Below are 17,384 nucleotides of genomic sequence, written 5' to 3'. Positions count from 1 at the left end.
ATTCTACATAAGAAAACAGAGCATTATAATATTGGCATAGGGAAACTTTTTTATATTGCTCCAAAGAGGTGAATGATTTGACATTAAATCCTGAAGCCGGTACTTAGTTTCAGTGTGAGGTTTTTTGCTGTGTAAGAACAGGAGAATTGCCCACAGGATGTCAGTATATGTTCAATAGCCAGTTGTATCAGTTCTTCCTGACACCATTGTTAACTTTCCAAATTGCTTACAGATCTGGGATATTTTCTATTTCTTGCTGCCTGAAACAGCTGTATGTTCTCAGTTGTAGGAACTCAGTACCTACAGCTTTTATTTACTTCACCTGAACGTACATGAATTTAGCACATCTGGGAAAAGCTTGCCTGGAGAAATCTAAGTTGGCCAAACAATTAAAGGCTTTCTGAGACTACTCCTCAACATAAATATTGTGCTCTATTTGTATAAAAATAAACTAATTTAAATATAGATTGTGATTAAAAGCATTAAATACATACCTCCTTAGCGAAAATCCACTGATCTCCTTCCGTTGCGTGGCTGAAAGACAAATATCCAATAAGCCTTCCATAAAACTGACTGGTTTGAGTAACAAAGCACCACCCAATTTGGTATGTATAGAAATTGGGAAATTTCTCAGTTCTGTCAATGTGATCATCATTAAAGATAAACCTAAGACCAGTTATTGCTTAATATCCACTTCTGGGGGAGAATTATAAAATAAAAATTACTGTATACAGAGTGAAGAATGAATTATACCCGTCTTGTATGATTTTATAGGGGGAGAAAGCCACAAGAAGTCATTCTAAGAGACCATTATCCCTAAATTCTTTTTGCATTTTCTTAAGATGTGCTTCCAGATTGTTGTTATTATTGCAGTATAAGTGTTGTAATTAACAAAGAAATACATGTCACTCAATGATTTTATTTTTAGACTGTTCTTTAATATAGGCAAAGAGTTTTTCACTTTTCACCATGGTCATTTCAGAAATATTTGCACTACAAAGGAACGTGATACAATGTCTTCTAAAGCTGATAGAAAATCTCTGGCTGAGCTTAATAAGAATTTGCTTTTCACTCTGGCATCATGAATGCATCGGTGTTAATATCACCAATAACTTTGGCCTGTTGTAAGAACTCTGCAGATCCAATCCTGATACATAAGAAATACAACTATACAAACTTGCCCTCTTTTCATTAGCCACTTTCTTATTTAAACAGAAAAAAAGATTAACCAAAACCAAGAGAATTATTGTTAAGTTTGACTTGCCATCTTTAACTTGCTCAATATTGCAAAAATGGAGTAAAAAGGCTCTATGGCACCAAGGATGAACAGAATAGTTTCATTCTCATGAGAACTTCTGTATCTAGTTTCTGATCTTACTGGTCAAAACACAAGGAAAATGAGAAAGTATCTGTTTCAGTACATCACAAAACGAAAAGAAAAAAAGTCAAACAAACCATACCCTGTAGAAAAAGTAGCCTCTACTTTGAATCCCTCCAGGTCCTTGAAGTTCTTCCTGAAAAAAACAAAGTATTTCAAATCATATCTACTCTTGTACGTGAATCCATATAGAGAGGTTGTTTATGTACATACTAAAAGCATTTCTTCAGTACTACTACACAGCCTTGCCCCTTAAGGCATGCTTTATATATATCTCTCCATGCCAGTAACAAGAAGTCCATGCTGTCATGTAGAAATAGCAGAGAACACATGAATGAGGGCCAAATTCCACCTCAAGTTTTGGCTCAGTTCAGATTGCTTTAGAACGGTACTAGTAATGATGAGCAGCCCTTGCCTTCCACTTTCCAGGTTTCACTACCCAGACACAACCAGTGCCTTCATGGTAACGGAGTCTCTATAGACAAAATCAAGTTGGTCTTTGCACCTTGCAGACAGACAACAAGGCAAAGCTTAAAACCCACAAATACTCAGGCTCCAGCCCAGGAATGAGATCGCAGACTGTTTACAGAGGTGTATCTTCATCACCCCACTCAGATTAACCCCCAAAGAAAAGACCGGTGCTTATGATATTCTTCCCTGTCTGCGCTACGCACATCGAGAAACAATTGTCTACTAATCCATACAGCAAGGCAGGGGAAACTAACAATGAAGAAAATAGAAATTCCATTTAAATGTAACAAGTACAAAGCATGAAGTATCCAGTTATTTTAATGAGACCTTCATGATCAGAGAACACATAAGCTTAATGACAGGATTCTTATTGCTTGTGCTAATATCCGCTATATGAGTGAGGTGTCGGTCCTGCAGGTGGAGAGACAGGCCGACTCAGAAACAAAATAGTTCGAATCTTGTGCTTAGCAGAATGTAAAATCTAGATGGAATTTATTTAGCAATGATGGTATTTCTCAATTAAGAACTGAGATCATGTGATCTCTCGGGCTGTGATCATAACCAGAGTTGTTATAGAAAGCAATCACTCCATTTGCAATTTGAATGTGCTAAGAATCGCGTAAAACAGGATGGCTCCCATCATTTCCTAACACAGGAGTATCTTCAATCCAAGGAAGCTTTCAAATGAAGTAGGGTTTAAGCTATACACTATTTTTTGAGTCTTGGTTTTAATTTCAACTTCAGTTCATCGGGTATACCATTACACCCAGTTTCTTTGCTGTAGGTAAAACATGTGTCTGATTTTTATTCCTGTTGTCCGCCTCATCCTAGCATTACCTGGGTTTGAAATACCCATCTCAGATCTATCATCCATTCAACACTAGAGGGGGTTTATAATTGGAAAAAGCTAAAAATTCACCTGTTAGTAGAGTTTTGTGCATTGCCATTGGAGTGTCTAATGGTATTTGTATTTCATTATTTTTCTACTATTTCTATTCAATGTGTGAACAAACATAAAAACAGAAAAAAAACCAGGCAGCTGTTGCAAGTTAAAGAAATTAATCTAGAACATTAAAGGACTCAAGAGTACAATTACTAATATGGAATTATGATTTATTTTATGGACATTTAACATACTAATATGCCATTCTCTACTTAGAACCAGACACCTCTTAAAGAAGATTACATCATATCCTGGTTTGATTTCATGTCAGGAGGTTGATATTAGAAAATAACTGAAGCTAAAATCTGTCTTCATTATACACTTGCCGCGTACTTTTCAAGGGTTTGGAGATGTTAAAAAAAACAACACCCTAATACGTTCTATAGCATACATGCATGTATATTCATAAACCTGCATGTATATACGTATACAGAAACATATGTATTCATGAAGAACTGTACTTATTTAGAGTTTAGTGTCTGCCCTCCAAAAGTTATCTTGTTCAATCTCTTCAATTGACTTGTGAACAAAATGCTTTTGTGTCTTCTGCCTTAGATCATATTATGTCAGTCAAGATGGAGCTCAAGAGGAATCAAATTGGTGACAAAATCTGGTATCACTCCAAACTGGGAAGAAAGAATAAAGTTAATAGAGTATGTTTTCTCCTTCACTCATCCACCATTTCAATTCCTTGCCTGGTCAGGGAGAGAGGTGGGTGTGTTTATGTACAGCAAGTTTTGGTTTTCTTCCCAGTATGAGGAGAGAAAAAAAAAAAAATCATCAGCGAGCTAACCCTTCCTGAAGCACAGCCTGTGACACCAGAGCCACATAGTCCAACCAAAGGTGGGCAGCCTGTAGGAACTGCACCGTGGGCTCAGAGTTCCTCTGCACATCTTAGGCAGAGTTGCTTTGATTCTCTACTGGTTTTAGGATTTACTGATGCCATTTCCCCATCGGCCCATCTGGTAGAGTCTATGGGAAAGGGAGACTTATAGATTTTTCATAGTCAGAGAATACTTGCCCTACTTTTATTATTGACGGCAGATTATTTCCGTATTTTCTTCATTTTCTTGTAAACTGCTCTGACCCTTAGCAATAACATTTAGAGAGGATTTTAAACTCTTTTACTAAAATGCACTGAAATCTGCCACATAAACAAATATGATAGGCACAATATATATGAATTTCAAAGGTTTATTATGACATTAAAATAGATAAGGTGCATGCAAAAATACCAAACCCAAAAGCATTTGCAGACAAAATTGATTCCAGAAGATGATAGCATTTTGTAAATGTCCAGTGTTTATGCACTGCACACCAGTAAATAACACCTTTAACAAGAGGACTGGTATTCACAGCAGGAATTGACAACAGGAAAACAAAAAAGTTGCTTTCTATAAAATGCAATTCGATTTAGAATTTCAATTGCTTCCTTAGATTTTGTGTTGGGTTTATGAATATTTTAAAATGGCTATATTCTGTATGTGTTGGCCATGTCACTGCTTCTCTTGGCCTCAGCCTTACAGAAGAAAATGTATTCAAGTGCACATTTAGTATTAGACATTTTCCTTGGGATTTAATGATCTCCTCACTTTATAGGCCTAAATGGCAAACGATAAAACATCACAAAATAATCATTTAAAACAGATAGGGAGAAATCAAAGGTGGTTAAATCCATTAATGACTATTTTACATAATGGTCCAGATGAAGCCTTCAGCTCGGAAGGTCTCTAGGAGGTGCCTGACAAGCTAGAGAGTACACCAGAGGACTGATGGCTCCAGACTTCCTCTGGTCCTTCTACGTTTCTCCTGTCTATGCACAGCAAGATACTGTTGGACACAGGACATTGGACTGGTGAAAATATAGTCTCAACTAGTGTGGTGTTTTTTCTGTCACTGGATAAGAAAAACGTGATTCAGGGAATATAGTTGGGACTATGCTGTGATCCGAAGAGAGGGCTAGATAGTATTGCCGACCACAACCATGACTAGATGAAAGCTGATGTACATAATCATAGGATTAAGAGTTCATTGAAAATTTGGCAATTAGCAACACAGCCTTTATCCGGATTAATAAAGGAAAAGTCCTACTTATGGGGATGCCACTACCTGAGTATTAAATACTATACATTTGTACACTAATTTAACTTGTGTATCAGTGACTATGAGGAATCATATCAGTGAATCTAAGGAATAACCAAGCTGAAGTCAATGTAAACCAAGAAGAATCTGCGTCTTAGGTTTTGGTATACTCTATTATAGTTGAATCTTTAGCATTCTTGTAAAGAAAGATTCTTATATATCAGCCTGAATTTTTCTCTTCTCTCCATAGCCACACTAAAGATACGGACATTAATAGCCATCTGCCTTTTGATTTTTGAAATTGCATTTGCAACAGATATACACAAATTTTATGATATTTTGGAAACAGCTGGGCTATTTGAAACTATTGTGAAACTTTTGTTCCAAAACACACTGCTTTTCTATGGAAAATTAGTTCCATAGAGAACTTCCTTATCTGCTCCTTAAGTTAAACAGTAAAATCATCTATAAATTACTTGGAAATTCTTAGTGCTAAAAGTCATAAATAGTATATATTTAAGGAATAGATATGTTTTGAATTCCAAACGGGGGGAAAAAAAGACACCCCCCTAGAAAATATGACTCAACTGCAATTAATGGTACAGATAACTGAAAGTATTTTTCTTTTTATAAAAGAACTAACAGATCCATTTTGATACACAAGCTCTGTGTTCTACCACTGTTCTGTTAAGCATATATTACTTCAGTATTTTTTGTTTTAAACATTAAATATCAGCAGCATTATTTTTCACTAATTAACGAATTGAAAAACCTCACATTTCTGATGAAAATACACTACTGTGTTATTAAATCATGAAAATAAAAATGTTATGAGCAGAAAGGTGTACAAGAACATTTTTAGAAGAACTAATAAGTCACGAGTGTGAGGACACAAACATGCAGAGTTTAAGATTACATACGTCCACTTTGTATCTCTTCATTCTTCTCTCATTAAGCTGGGGAACGAGTTGCAGCAAAGGATGCAGGACAGACGACTGAGAGGACACGAACACAGACACATGAGCAACAATGAAATTTGGACCATATGATGCAAAAAACGTCTCTTCCTGCAGTATTGCCTTATGGACCAAACATGCACCAAAAAAGGACTGAAGATGTTAGTTGAGAAACTTATTTTTTTGAGCTTTCAGACTTGACAACAAACAGGTACTAACATTTATATTTACACTAGGACCGTGACTCACACAGTGACGGAGGGAAAAGCTATGCGCCCTCACCATTACTCATTGAAAGTTCAGAACGGCAAATGCAATTATTCAGACTTTGATCAGCCTCTGTGAGTGGTACAGAGAACATTTCCATACACTACTCCTACTAACATTTCTACCATTATCTGCTGTGGAAGTTAGCAGCTTCAATCTCCTTTGTACTGAAAAGTTCATTTTACTCAAAGTAACTTAAATTGCAGCAAGAAAAATATTTTTTTGTTAGAAAACAGTGTGCAGGAGGGATCCATTCTCAGGGAAAATTTGTAACCATGGCACTGGTCGCTGTAACATGGCCACTGCACAAGCTCCAATCGTGAAATTCCTTGTGTCCAGCAAGACTTTATGCTTGCAGAGATCCTGGTTGAGCACGGTGGCATTGTGTGCAGTGTAAGTGCCCCCCTCGCAAAACACAACCACGTGGGCTTGTGGAGAGAGGTCCACCGTGGAAGATCAGGTAGAAACCCCATGTTCTGTCAACGACTTTCAACCTTAAACTCATGTAAACATAATTTTAAAAATATTGTATTTTTTAACATTACTTCTTAGAAAAGTGATACAAGAAAGAGAAATACAATTTATGGAATAACTAGAGTTACCAAAGTGATACTCTAGTTAATAGGTAAAATGAACTTGCCTACTTGGAGCCAATTTTGCCTACCTAAGGTAGGCAATGTGGCATCATGATAGCTAAAACGGTAGAGGCCTGACATGTCGCGGAGGAGTTAAAGGGCATCCCAGCTGCCCACTTGGGCTCTGTCTTGCAGTCATAGAATCACAGAATCATAGAATCGCCTAGGTTGGAATGGAGCTTTCAGATCATCGAGTCCAACCATCAACCCAACTCTGACAAAAACCATCACTAAACCATATCTCTAAGCACTACGTCTACCCGTCTTTTAAATACCTCCAAGGAAGGTGGAGAGAAGTTAATAAAGCCAAAGAATGATGGATCTCACCTAAGTCAGTATCTCTGGGAACTGGGCTAGAAAGAGTCACTTGAACAGCTAAACCAGGAGAAGTGAGAAAGCGGCAATGCCTGGGAGCAGGCAGGGGCAAAGGCATTCAGGATGGGGACGAAGGGGGATGCAGTAATCTCTCAAGAAGAAATAGCTCATTTCACTGTGCCCGCATTACCATCAAAACCTCCAGAGCAGTTCTATCACAAGAATACTGACCCTGATGTCAGCAATATCACTTTCTAGGAAATATACTGCATATTTCTGAAGAAAAGTAAAGAACAAGGCAAAAATGGACATTAACATATCAGATAATTGTTAAGACGTGAGAAAAAAAATGAATAGGTTGAACTTTCTCAAAATCCTATTGTGCACAGAAAAGACACATAGATGCACAGAAAAAACAGACTATGTTTGCACTTTAAAAGCAAGAATGGATCGCATGTAGTTTTGCTTATATTGCTGGATTATGAGAATATTTTTATATCAACAATATGAGGCTGGTCTTAAAATCATGTTTTTCATTTAAAATATAAACCAAAATCTGAGTGATACTTAAATACTATTTTGCCTGATGCATATTTACAACATGCACAAATAAATGCATATAATTTAATTAATAATGAATAAAAATTCATTAAGCGTTCTTGACATTTATGGTCACGTTCTCAGCTTCTATAAATCCACATTGTTTCACTCCATATGTTATGTTCCAGTACCAGAAACAAGCATTTGGTCTTATTCTTAAATGTCATAACTACAAGATTAAGATGCAATTGGGATTCTGTGAGTGTTTGGTTGTTTTTTTACACTCTTGGACTGTATTGATGATCGTCTTCCATGTTATTAAAGTGTATTCTATATCTTAAACACAAAGCTCCCAGTTCAGAGCTTGCTATGCAGTTGGAGAGACCACTGCAAAAAGGAACGTTACCTTGTTTTTACATGCAAGCACACACGTACTCACAAGGAAGTGCTACGCCACTTACCGTGATGTCTGAGTTGCCTGAGTCATGAGTCTTAGAATAATGAAATAAGAACTGTTCAAAAAAATTAAAAGTGGGGTTTTACTACAAAACAGGGCAAGGGTGTTATGATTTTCTCGACAATTTTAGTATGATCATAAAACATACATAGAAATCTTACCCTTTTGGTGTTGTCTTTTTCATCTAAACCCTGTAGGAATAATAATTGGTAGAGAAGCTTTTATTTGTTAAAAAAAAAAAAGGCGCAATGGGTAATTTTGGTTACATTATAAACTTTTCAGTACAGGATTGGAATATCATCCTTCCTTGACAGATACATTACATGTCTTTGCTTATCAATGTAACTACTCTTTTTAAACTCTGTAGGGAGCATTGATTACTTTCCAGTAGAAGAGTAGATGGGTTTAGCGGATGCTCCTTTGTATGTCCTTATGCTCTTACAGGTAAATTTCTTTCTCCATAGAGAGCTCATCATTTTTCTAATCTAGAGCAATAAAAACATCTGAAACCTTGTATTCAACCTGAAGATTATTTTCCAAACATTGTAGTCTCCCTGTAGTCTTTAACAGGCATTGAGTTAGGACACATAGCATTTCAGAGTGAGAACTGATAGTATTACTTCCAGCACTGAGGGACACTTCAGACACTGGGTCCTCAGAATTCATTGCAGACATTGGCACACTGAGCTATCAGGCTTCAGAAATGCTACGTAGCCTTTCGTGTGTGTTACCTGTGGTTTCTGGAGAAAACCCACGACCAGAAAACAAAGTTCCTCCAGCGCACTGGACGCCTAATGTAAAGAAAACATGAACCCAGGTATTAGACTTCCAATCCTACTGCGTACAACAAACAGTATCAAAATAATAAAGTAACCTCTTTCTGACTCACCTGAGGCTGAGAATCTCCGGACAGGTAGGCAGAACACGCATCATCTATCTGTAAAATTTCACACAGTTCTTTTTTAAGAAGTCAGGTTAATAAAAACCAGTGAAATACATGTAATTTCAAAAACAGTTCAGTGCAGCCAAAGGTATGGCAAGCTTGTCCACCATCAGGAATTCCTATAGGTACATTCATAAAATATTTTGTATTCAAGGGGGAAAAAAAGCCCTTGACCAAATAAATAAATTTATACTTGTTTGATCACAACAAACACATACATATCTGGGTCCTTTATTCTCTAACTCCACGCACATCCCTCCTCTTTGTAGCCTTCTCAGACTAAGTGATATTTTAAACTATGATTTTAAGCATCTGGGGTATGGACTATGAGCTTACATCTCTTCTGTGATATCTTTGGATTATACAAAACTACGAAACAAATGACAAAGCAAGTGACTCAAAGAGCAGTCCTCAAACACCACTCTTGCGATTGGATTCCAGCCTCCCTGCAGGCTTATGACACACGCATCTTCTTGAATGATTATGATATGTGCCAGCACGACTTATGCATGCCAGTTAACTTGTGTGAGTCACCAAGCAGCCAATACCCAAGGTTCGCGCTGTTTTCTTTGGCAAATGAGGACCCTCACAAGATTTTGTTTAAAGGACATGGTTCCCAAATCCCAGTGCCAGTAAGAGATATATTCAATGTATTTCAAGAGATCTAAACTCAAAGAGCACCGTGGAAGAAGTCATTGCAATTGAACTTGGACACGTCAGCACAGAACGGAATGTTACACACATAGACACAAAAGAAAACAAAATCCAAAAATAAATCCACAAACCAAAACAAGAAGCCCCAAACCCAATCAGCCATTTCACCTGGATCAAAATAAATGTCTGTTTGGCTCTGCATCTCCAAAACTGGCCATACATTGGCACCCAGAGAAGTGCCTAGGAAGAGACCAGTGCTCTAGTAAAACCCACGCTCTCCAATCACAGTGGGTTTCTGTGCCTTGAATTTGACCAATCTCTCTCTGAACCATCATAAACTTTTAGCATCCCCAATGTCCTGTGGTTTCCTACACAGTGCACTTCCATTTGTCTTGATCAGTCTTTTAACAGCCAGCTTCATTCAGTGCTGTCACGATCTTGTCTTGGAAGAGGTAATGAACAAGCGATCCCTACCCATCATTTCCCTACTGTTCATTACCTTGTGTAGACAATTAATCACATCCTCTTTCTATTGTGTCTTTGCCAAGACAAAAGAATTCCATACTACTGAATCAATTTTAGCAGAGTTGTCAATCAAGAAGGGAGAAGAAATGGAATTAAGGGCACTGGAATTAATGGAAATAATGTTACCAGTGCTGAAAGCTCTAAGTCTTCTGTAAGGAAAAGAAAAAAATCTCAAGTTAACTTTAAAGTTAACTTTAAAGGTTAACTTTTCAGTATATAACTTTAAAATGGTATCAATATCAAGCTGCATTGGTATGCAACATTTCTTGCATTGAATATTTGATACTGTTTGTCTAGATGCCAAAAAGCTTTGCTAGTCATCTAGTTCATAGACGGCATTAAAATTATTTTTTTTTTAAATAAAGAGTAGGTAATGCAATGGGTCTTACGATTTTATTATATGTAAAAAGCCCTAAACAACACTCTTTAGCAATGAAAACATTAAGTGAAGAAAGCAATAAACAAATAATGCATATCTGAGCGCTTCAAGACAAGAGATGATTCATTTCTCTGGAGACAATCTACGAGGAAGCATTAGCAGAGATACTGGGAAAGCTAATAGCTCACAGAATTCCCCTTTCAAGTAGTTTTTGTTGGTAACAGATCCTCCCCGTTCTCTTTTCCCTTCATCATGCATTTGTTTGTCTCCGGGTATATCAGTTCAGCTTCACCACTTTCAGAGTAAGAAAACGTAGAGGGAGAAATGAGCAGCGAATGAGAGAAACTAAACTGAAGTCATCGTGGAAGCCTCCGCTAAAAATCTGCTGTTTCTTCTTGGTGAGGGATTTTGTTGTTGTTTTTTTGTTTGTTTGTTTATTCGCTTGTTTTGTAGTTGGAGGTGACTATTAGAGAACTACCATAATTCAGTAGCAGGACAAGATACTGTGCCTTCCACTGTGTCAAACACAAATCAGTATCTCTCAGCCAAAACCTGCATGGACAAAACAAAGGCTGAGGAAATGCCATTTTCTGTTAATTCCTTTTAAAAAAAAATAATTAATAGTTCGTATCATCTTTGATGTGCTGGTGTTGGTTAAATAACATAAAGAAATGAAAGTATGTGAGAGACGAGTAGAGGAACACAATACTTAGTTACAAAGTTCCCATATTTATAAACTGGGAGTCATTTACCAAGTTAATGTAGAGGCAGGGCTTCTCCTGAATGATCCACTAATAAAGTAACAAACGGGGAAGAACTGATTCTTTTCATTCCAGAAAACTCTGGTGAATTAGTGTGATTCTGTAGCCATGTTGATTTAGGGTATAACCCTATGCATCTAATTCTCTTTCCTTAGAACCTCTGAACTCCTGCATTATTCTTGCTATAATAGTAAGTATTAGAACAGTTAAGTTGCATAATTTTACCCAGAATTTAGTATTTTATGCATACTTTTTTGTTTGCTGATATTAATGGAAACTTTGCCTTTGCTTCCAGTTGGTGTAGGGACAAATACTGTGTTACAAATAGCAAATCTTAGCAATAAATGCAGAAATGTGTAAAGCAGCAGTTTTAATCCAGAATGTCTCATTTTCATATACTCCTTAGAGCTGTCAGGGCCTTACTTCCCAAGAGACCACTTTTTTCTAGGAGAAAAAGACCACCAGGGCTTGTTCAAGTGCCAGCCTAGGAATATGTTGGTGTTTGAGTCAACACTACCGAAACGTTTTAAGGGGAGCTGGCAGCAAGGGAAGTGTCTCCTGTAAAGCCCACAGTAAGATGAAAGTTACTCTCTGCCTCTATAATCCTGGTGAGTCATTTGCTTTCCAGTGTTATCAGAAGCTACAAAATTAAATGTCAATGGAGTACTTGAAGGTTACAGCCACACCAGGGCACGTGAGTTGCTGGCTAAACCCTCTCTGCGTGTTGTGCCCTGCCACTCCGTCAGTTCCAAAAGGGCAGGGAAGAGCCAAAACACACTTTTGTTTCAAAGATGAGAGTGGAAGTAATGATAGCGATCAGTAGCAAAATGTTAGAGGGGCTAATTGACACGGTACATTACCCTTTACCTAGCAAATTGAGAGGCCAGGATAGGATTAAATACAGTGTCCCAGCCCTGGGAGTGGAACAGAAGAAGTAAGAGGAAAGATTGGATGAGTTGAAACAATTGTGTACAGACTATAAAAATACTAGATGGGACGCTGTGTTTCTCGCAGGGACAGTGACTGCCTGGTCATGGACAGTTAGATGACAACTGTTATCAAACGTAGCTCTCCGTTGAGCCAAGACAGTCTTTTCCCCAAACAGCATCTCAACACCCAGCCTCAACATTCTTCTGGAGCAACTATTCAGAAAATCTTTGAAAACAAGGTGTTTCACTTCTTCGCTGATGTCAGGATAGGAGATGTACAGAAGAAGCAGGGCTGGAAAAAGAAGGACCTGAACTCCATGCAAGAGAAACACTGGAGAGTGAGGTGTGACCATGGCAAGGATGGGCATAGAAGAAATGGAGTATACCATACCGCAGTGCGCAGATGTTGCTTACCTCTTTCCACAGCTGCAAATCCTGATCTGCCTCGAGTGGTTGGGATGGCATCGGTGCCCCTGGAAGCACAAACCACACTTAGCAGTGCTGTACAGCAAAGGTCGTTTGTATAAGTATCCCGTATCGGTGATTTCAATAAAAACTCCAAACACAAGATGATACCTAGCACACTCATCATTGTCCATCAGTTTCTGCCTGTTCTATGTCAGCAACACGGGAGGCTTCTTCACAAGTTCATAGCAGATATGGACACTCAGATCTCATAGCAAGAGACAGTGTGGAAGTCACTCAGCTTTCACCAGGGGTCAGGCTGGCATTAGTCCGTTCTCAGCAATAAGTAGCAGGCAAGAAAATTTTTATGGCAACTCTTGAACGCCAAGATCTGCTCAGGAAAACACATTCCAGCATCTACAACCTCGAGCTTTCTGAGAACTGAGCTCACCTCCAGCATGTTTGCATCGCAAGGTGAGAATTTGGATCCTACCTCTTGCTTTGTTGCATGTCACAGTTAAACGATTAAAGATGTGCTATGTAACGTACTCTTGCATATTAATAATACCTGTGACATGAGGTGACAGACAGTACATGTGTAACTAGCTTTGTTTCCTCTCTGTGGCGTATGTGATGTGGACAAGCTCAGTCCCTTAGAAAACTGAACGTGTTCTTGATTCCGTAATGCTGCAGCGATGCTGTGCTTGGCTTGAGGGCAGCTCCTTTCTCCACCTCTGCCCATCCAGGCTACAAACCAGGAATTCACTGTCTCTGGGTCCCTCCTGGCCCAGCACCCAGAATATCCACCTTTCCATACTATTATTTTATCTGTCCGTATCTTTCTAATAATAATACTGCATTATCAGAGTCTCTGTAAATAATAGAAATGAACATCACTGAACTGTGGGCACACTAGAGACCACACAAGTGTATCGATGTGGGGATGTGTTCATAGAATCATAGAATGCGTTGGGTTGGAAGGGACCTTTAAAGGCCATCTAGTCCAACCCCCCTGCAGTAAGCGGGGACATCTTTAACTTGATCAGGTTGCTCAGAGCCTCATCAAGCCTGGCCTTGAATGTCTCCAGGGATGGCGTTGTAACTCACCTGGGAAGGAGGTTGGTGCTGGAGAGGGTGGTGCTTTATCTGTACAGTCCTAGGACTGCAGGAAACCCTACGAAGTCATCTAATTTAACCCCCTGCCCAAAGCTGCTGCCCATGAGCCATGCCTGACCAGTTTATGCACTGTTCTTGCAGTCTTCAGAGTATTAGAGATTTTATAACCTCCAAGTCTATAATTACCTGTGGTCACATTTTTTTTCCAAACAGTTGGACCAAAGTAAACACAAAAGAGGTGATGATAGATTTAGCTAGAATGGCCAGGTGAGCAGGGTATGAAGGTACGTCACCTCCATTTGTTTTACAAGTACCACTAATAACAATAATTGCAACAGCGTTTAGTTCCAGGCATTAAAGGGCAGATTTCAAAACCGTAATTTGGTACCGGTACAGACTTAAGGTGGCTAATTATTCTCGATGCTTATTTTCTGGAAAAAAAAAATAAAATTAGAAGGGGTCTTAATTTCACCCTGTGTAGAAGTGGGATATTTCTGAAATCTCTAGGAGGTTCACATAATAGGAAAACTGCTTTCTGATGAAAATTTGCTTTTTTTTTCTTTTTGATGTTTGGTTTAGTTCGAGGAATAACTCCAAATAAATGAAAGGTGCTACAATTCTCTTACTTTGTTTTCTGTTCTTAAATTTCTGTATTCCAATTGCAGTATTGCCTGGGACTGGTATCCTCGTTGTGGAACTGGGCAGCACCTCAAATCAACGCACTTTCCCCATTAAACCTTTGCCTGCCTGTCACTGAATGCTGTTTCTACCATTGCCTGGTTCCCAAGGCTTTCCAGAGGGAGCAGAAGAAATCCAATAACCTGTAAAGCTTAGGACAGCAGGCAAGAAAGCCTGAATATTACAGCTTACTTTTATTTTTTACATTTTTTTTTTTTTTTTGCCTGGAGCATAAACTTTTGGACAGAGGAGATGCAATTATTTCACCACCTCCTAAGTTTCCTTAACCCTTCTCCACTTATTCACAAAACTCTTATTTTGCGTGCAGTCCCATCTGCTTTGCGCTCACACCCGGGACTATGTGTCCCCCCCGCACAGGTCTTCATCCATTTATACACATACACAATGGCACACGCAGGGAAACAATAAGTTATTTTGAAATATACACAAAATAACGGCGGGGGTGGGGGGGGGGGAGGGTGGTCAAGTGCTATTGAGGAAAGCAATCCTATTCAAAAGGAACATATAAGAGGAAATCCTCCAACAAAATTGATGCTATCCGTGATATATTTGTTCTCTTATCCTTCAATTCTGCCAAATTCTGAAAACTCAGCTTCTCCCAAGGCAGCAGAATGGCAGCTGCACAGTGTCAGTCACTTTTCAACCTGGGATTCACTTCTTACATCTCCTCTTCCCTCCACGGCTCTCCCTACACGAACTCCTGGCAATCACATCTGTGAGAACAATGATCAAATACCTTCCTTGCCCTCCTTTTCCTTCCCTCTCTTCTTCCATGTCTCCGGAATTTATTTTTAACGGAATATTCAGTATACTGCACTCGGATTTCTTTGATTCTTGATATTAAAAAAACCCACATCAAACCAGAACAAAAATTCCTGGTGAAAGTAACTCACACACATATAATACAAACAAAACTGAACTGTTCCTTGCACAGCAACTTATTTTGTAATGTTACTTTACTCCGCAAGGTATATGTAGTTAATCTATCTGTAGTGGGAAAATAGAATAGAAAGGAGTACATTTTGTTAAAAAGCCCATTAGCTGTGCTTGTCAAACAAGCACTCCCTGTTAGAAAAAATAGCAACTTTCAGGTTTAAGACAACATTTCAAATTAAATCAAGATAATCGAGCTCTCTGCTTAAAGCAGCTCTATCCTTTCCCACTTAACCCCACCCCCAGAGACTCCTCATGCAATGAATATTGCTTCAGGTTAGGCTAAGTGCCTTCCAGAGGGTCCGAATTTTTCCTACAACTCTGCGATACATCGCAGAATTAGCTTTTAAATCCGAGTAAGATATATTTAAAAGGAAATTGCTTTTAACAAAAGCCACTTCTCCAAGTTGCTGGCGTGTAGTTTTGCCGAGACAGGCTAATCCTGCCGGGGTACAGGAGGAAAAACCCCCCCAAAACCAACCCCTGAAACCGTGCCCAGCATCTCCAGCCTCCCGCGCATCCCTGCGTCTCCCCCGGCCTCGCGTCCCGTCCCAGCCCGGCGGCGAGGAGGCGGCTCGGCTTCGCAGCCCCCTCGCCACGCTGGCAACCTGCTGGGGTCACCTCCCCCCCCCCAAAAAAAAAAAAAATATATCGCAGGGATTGCCAAAGGGATGCTCCTCACCTTCGCAAGCAGGCATCGAGGAGGCGAGGAGGAGGAGGAGGAGGAGGAGGAGGAGCGGGGACCCCGGCGGCGCCGCGCCGTCCCCTGCCTTCCTCCGGCAGCGCTGGGGGGGCTGCTGGTGGCAGGGGTGTCCCATGGCCGCGGTGTCCCCCTGCGCTGCCTCCCTGCCGCCCGCTCCTCTGGCCGTGCCCTCCCTCCCCAAACTTTTTAAATCTCCCTGACACGTGGACGAGCATCAGGCTGAGTCCTGCCCACCCGCCCCCCCCGCCCCGCCGCTCCCCCTGCCCCTGCTCGCCCAGCCTGGCGGGGAAAAGCCATGGAGGAGGTGGGTGGATGGGATGGCGGGGGGAGGCTCTGAGGATACGCACCCACCTGTCCCCTAGGACCCGCCGGTAGCTGGATTTTCTGGAGGACCCCCGTGCTGCAAGGGGGGTGTGATGGGCTCCTGACTCTCCCCATGCCTTAAATACACACAAAATCATAGAATCATAGAATGGTTTTGAGTTAGAAGGGACCTTAAAGATCATCTAGTTCTAGCCCCCCTGTGGAACAGAACTCAGTAATGTGGTGACATTTGGGGATTAAAATCCTAATTCTGTGTTTAGCAAGGCGTTTTACTCACAACACAGCTGCAGACCTTGTTCTTAGGTGGTATTTATACCTGTAGACAGCTGACACAGCTCCATTATAACATATTCAAAAGCACACAGCCCCCAGATCTGTAGAGACACTTCTGCAGCTTAGTCCAGCTGCCCCTAAATTGCCACAAGCCCCATTTTACCAGACATGCCACCCCGAACCACCAGACTGTGCTCAGTCCCGGCAGGATGCTGGTGCTGGTGCTGAGCTGCTCCTGCTGCCCAGCCCGGCGGCAGGGCCTGGCTTCCTCCAAAGGCACATGCCTGACAGTCCCAGTTCGCTCCGGGATGATCCTGCCCAGCTGAGGTGCTGCTCCAACCCCAAGATGCCACAGAGAGCATTTCAGGGCAGCATCTCCCAATTTACAGTCTATCCTTATGATTTATCTCCACTTTTTCTCTTTTCCCATTCACTCCTATTTTTTAGCTTGGCTGCTTTTTTCTGACTTTTAAAGGAAATATTACATCATGGTCCAGCTGTGAGACAGTGGTAAAATATCAGAGATTGTTCTTAAACAATGTGTACTTCCTTTCGACCACGTCAGTGGGTTTTGACTCGGAGATGAATGGGGGGTGGTGGAGTAAAGATGCTTGACAAGAGCGGTGGGTGTCACTGCGAAGCAAAAGGTAACTCAAATTTATAATCATAGCATTGCCCCTTCCATGGAAATGTCCA

The 17,384-nt window shown here is 40.2% G+C and overlaps 1 protein-coding gene across 1 annotated transcript; it reads right to left on the bottom strand.

The window, feature by feature from the left end:
* Nucleotides 1-498: 498 nt before the first annotated feature.
* On the bottom strand, nucleotides 499-16,206 carry NMU (neuromedin U). Its single transcript, XM_054203841.1, has 9 exons — nucleotides 16,071-16,206; nucleotides 12,650-12,708; nucleotides 8,934-8,981; nucleotides 8,776-8,835; nucleotides 8,206-8,235; nucleotides 8,049-8,099; nucleotides 5,795-5,869; nucleotides 1,461-1,514; nucleotides 499-534 (listed from the first exon to the last, which is right to left on the bottom strand). Exons 1-9 carry the CDS (start codon nucleotides 16,204-16,206, stop codon nucleotides 499-501), a joined length of 549 nt encoding a protein of 182 aa, XP_054059816.1.
* Nucleotides 16,207-17,384: the final 1,178 nt, after the last annotated feature.

Source organism: Rissa tridactyla, chromosome 5 (assembly GCF_028500815.1).
Source record: "Rissa tridactyla isolate bRisTri1 chromosome 5, bRisTri1.patW.cur.20221130, whole genome shotgun sequence".
In the NCBI taxonomy this organism is placed as follows: Eukaryota; Metazoa; Chordata; class Aves; order Charadriiformes; family Laridae; genus Rissa; species Rissa tridactyla.
The sequence above is the reverse complement of the archived record's forward strand: the minus strand, read 5'-3'. Positions and strand labels throughout refer to the sequence as shown.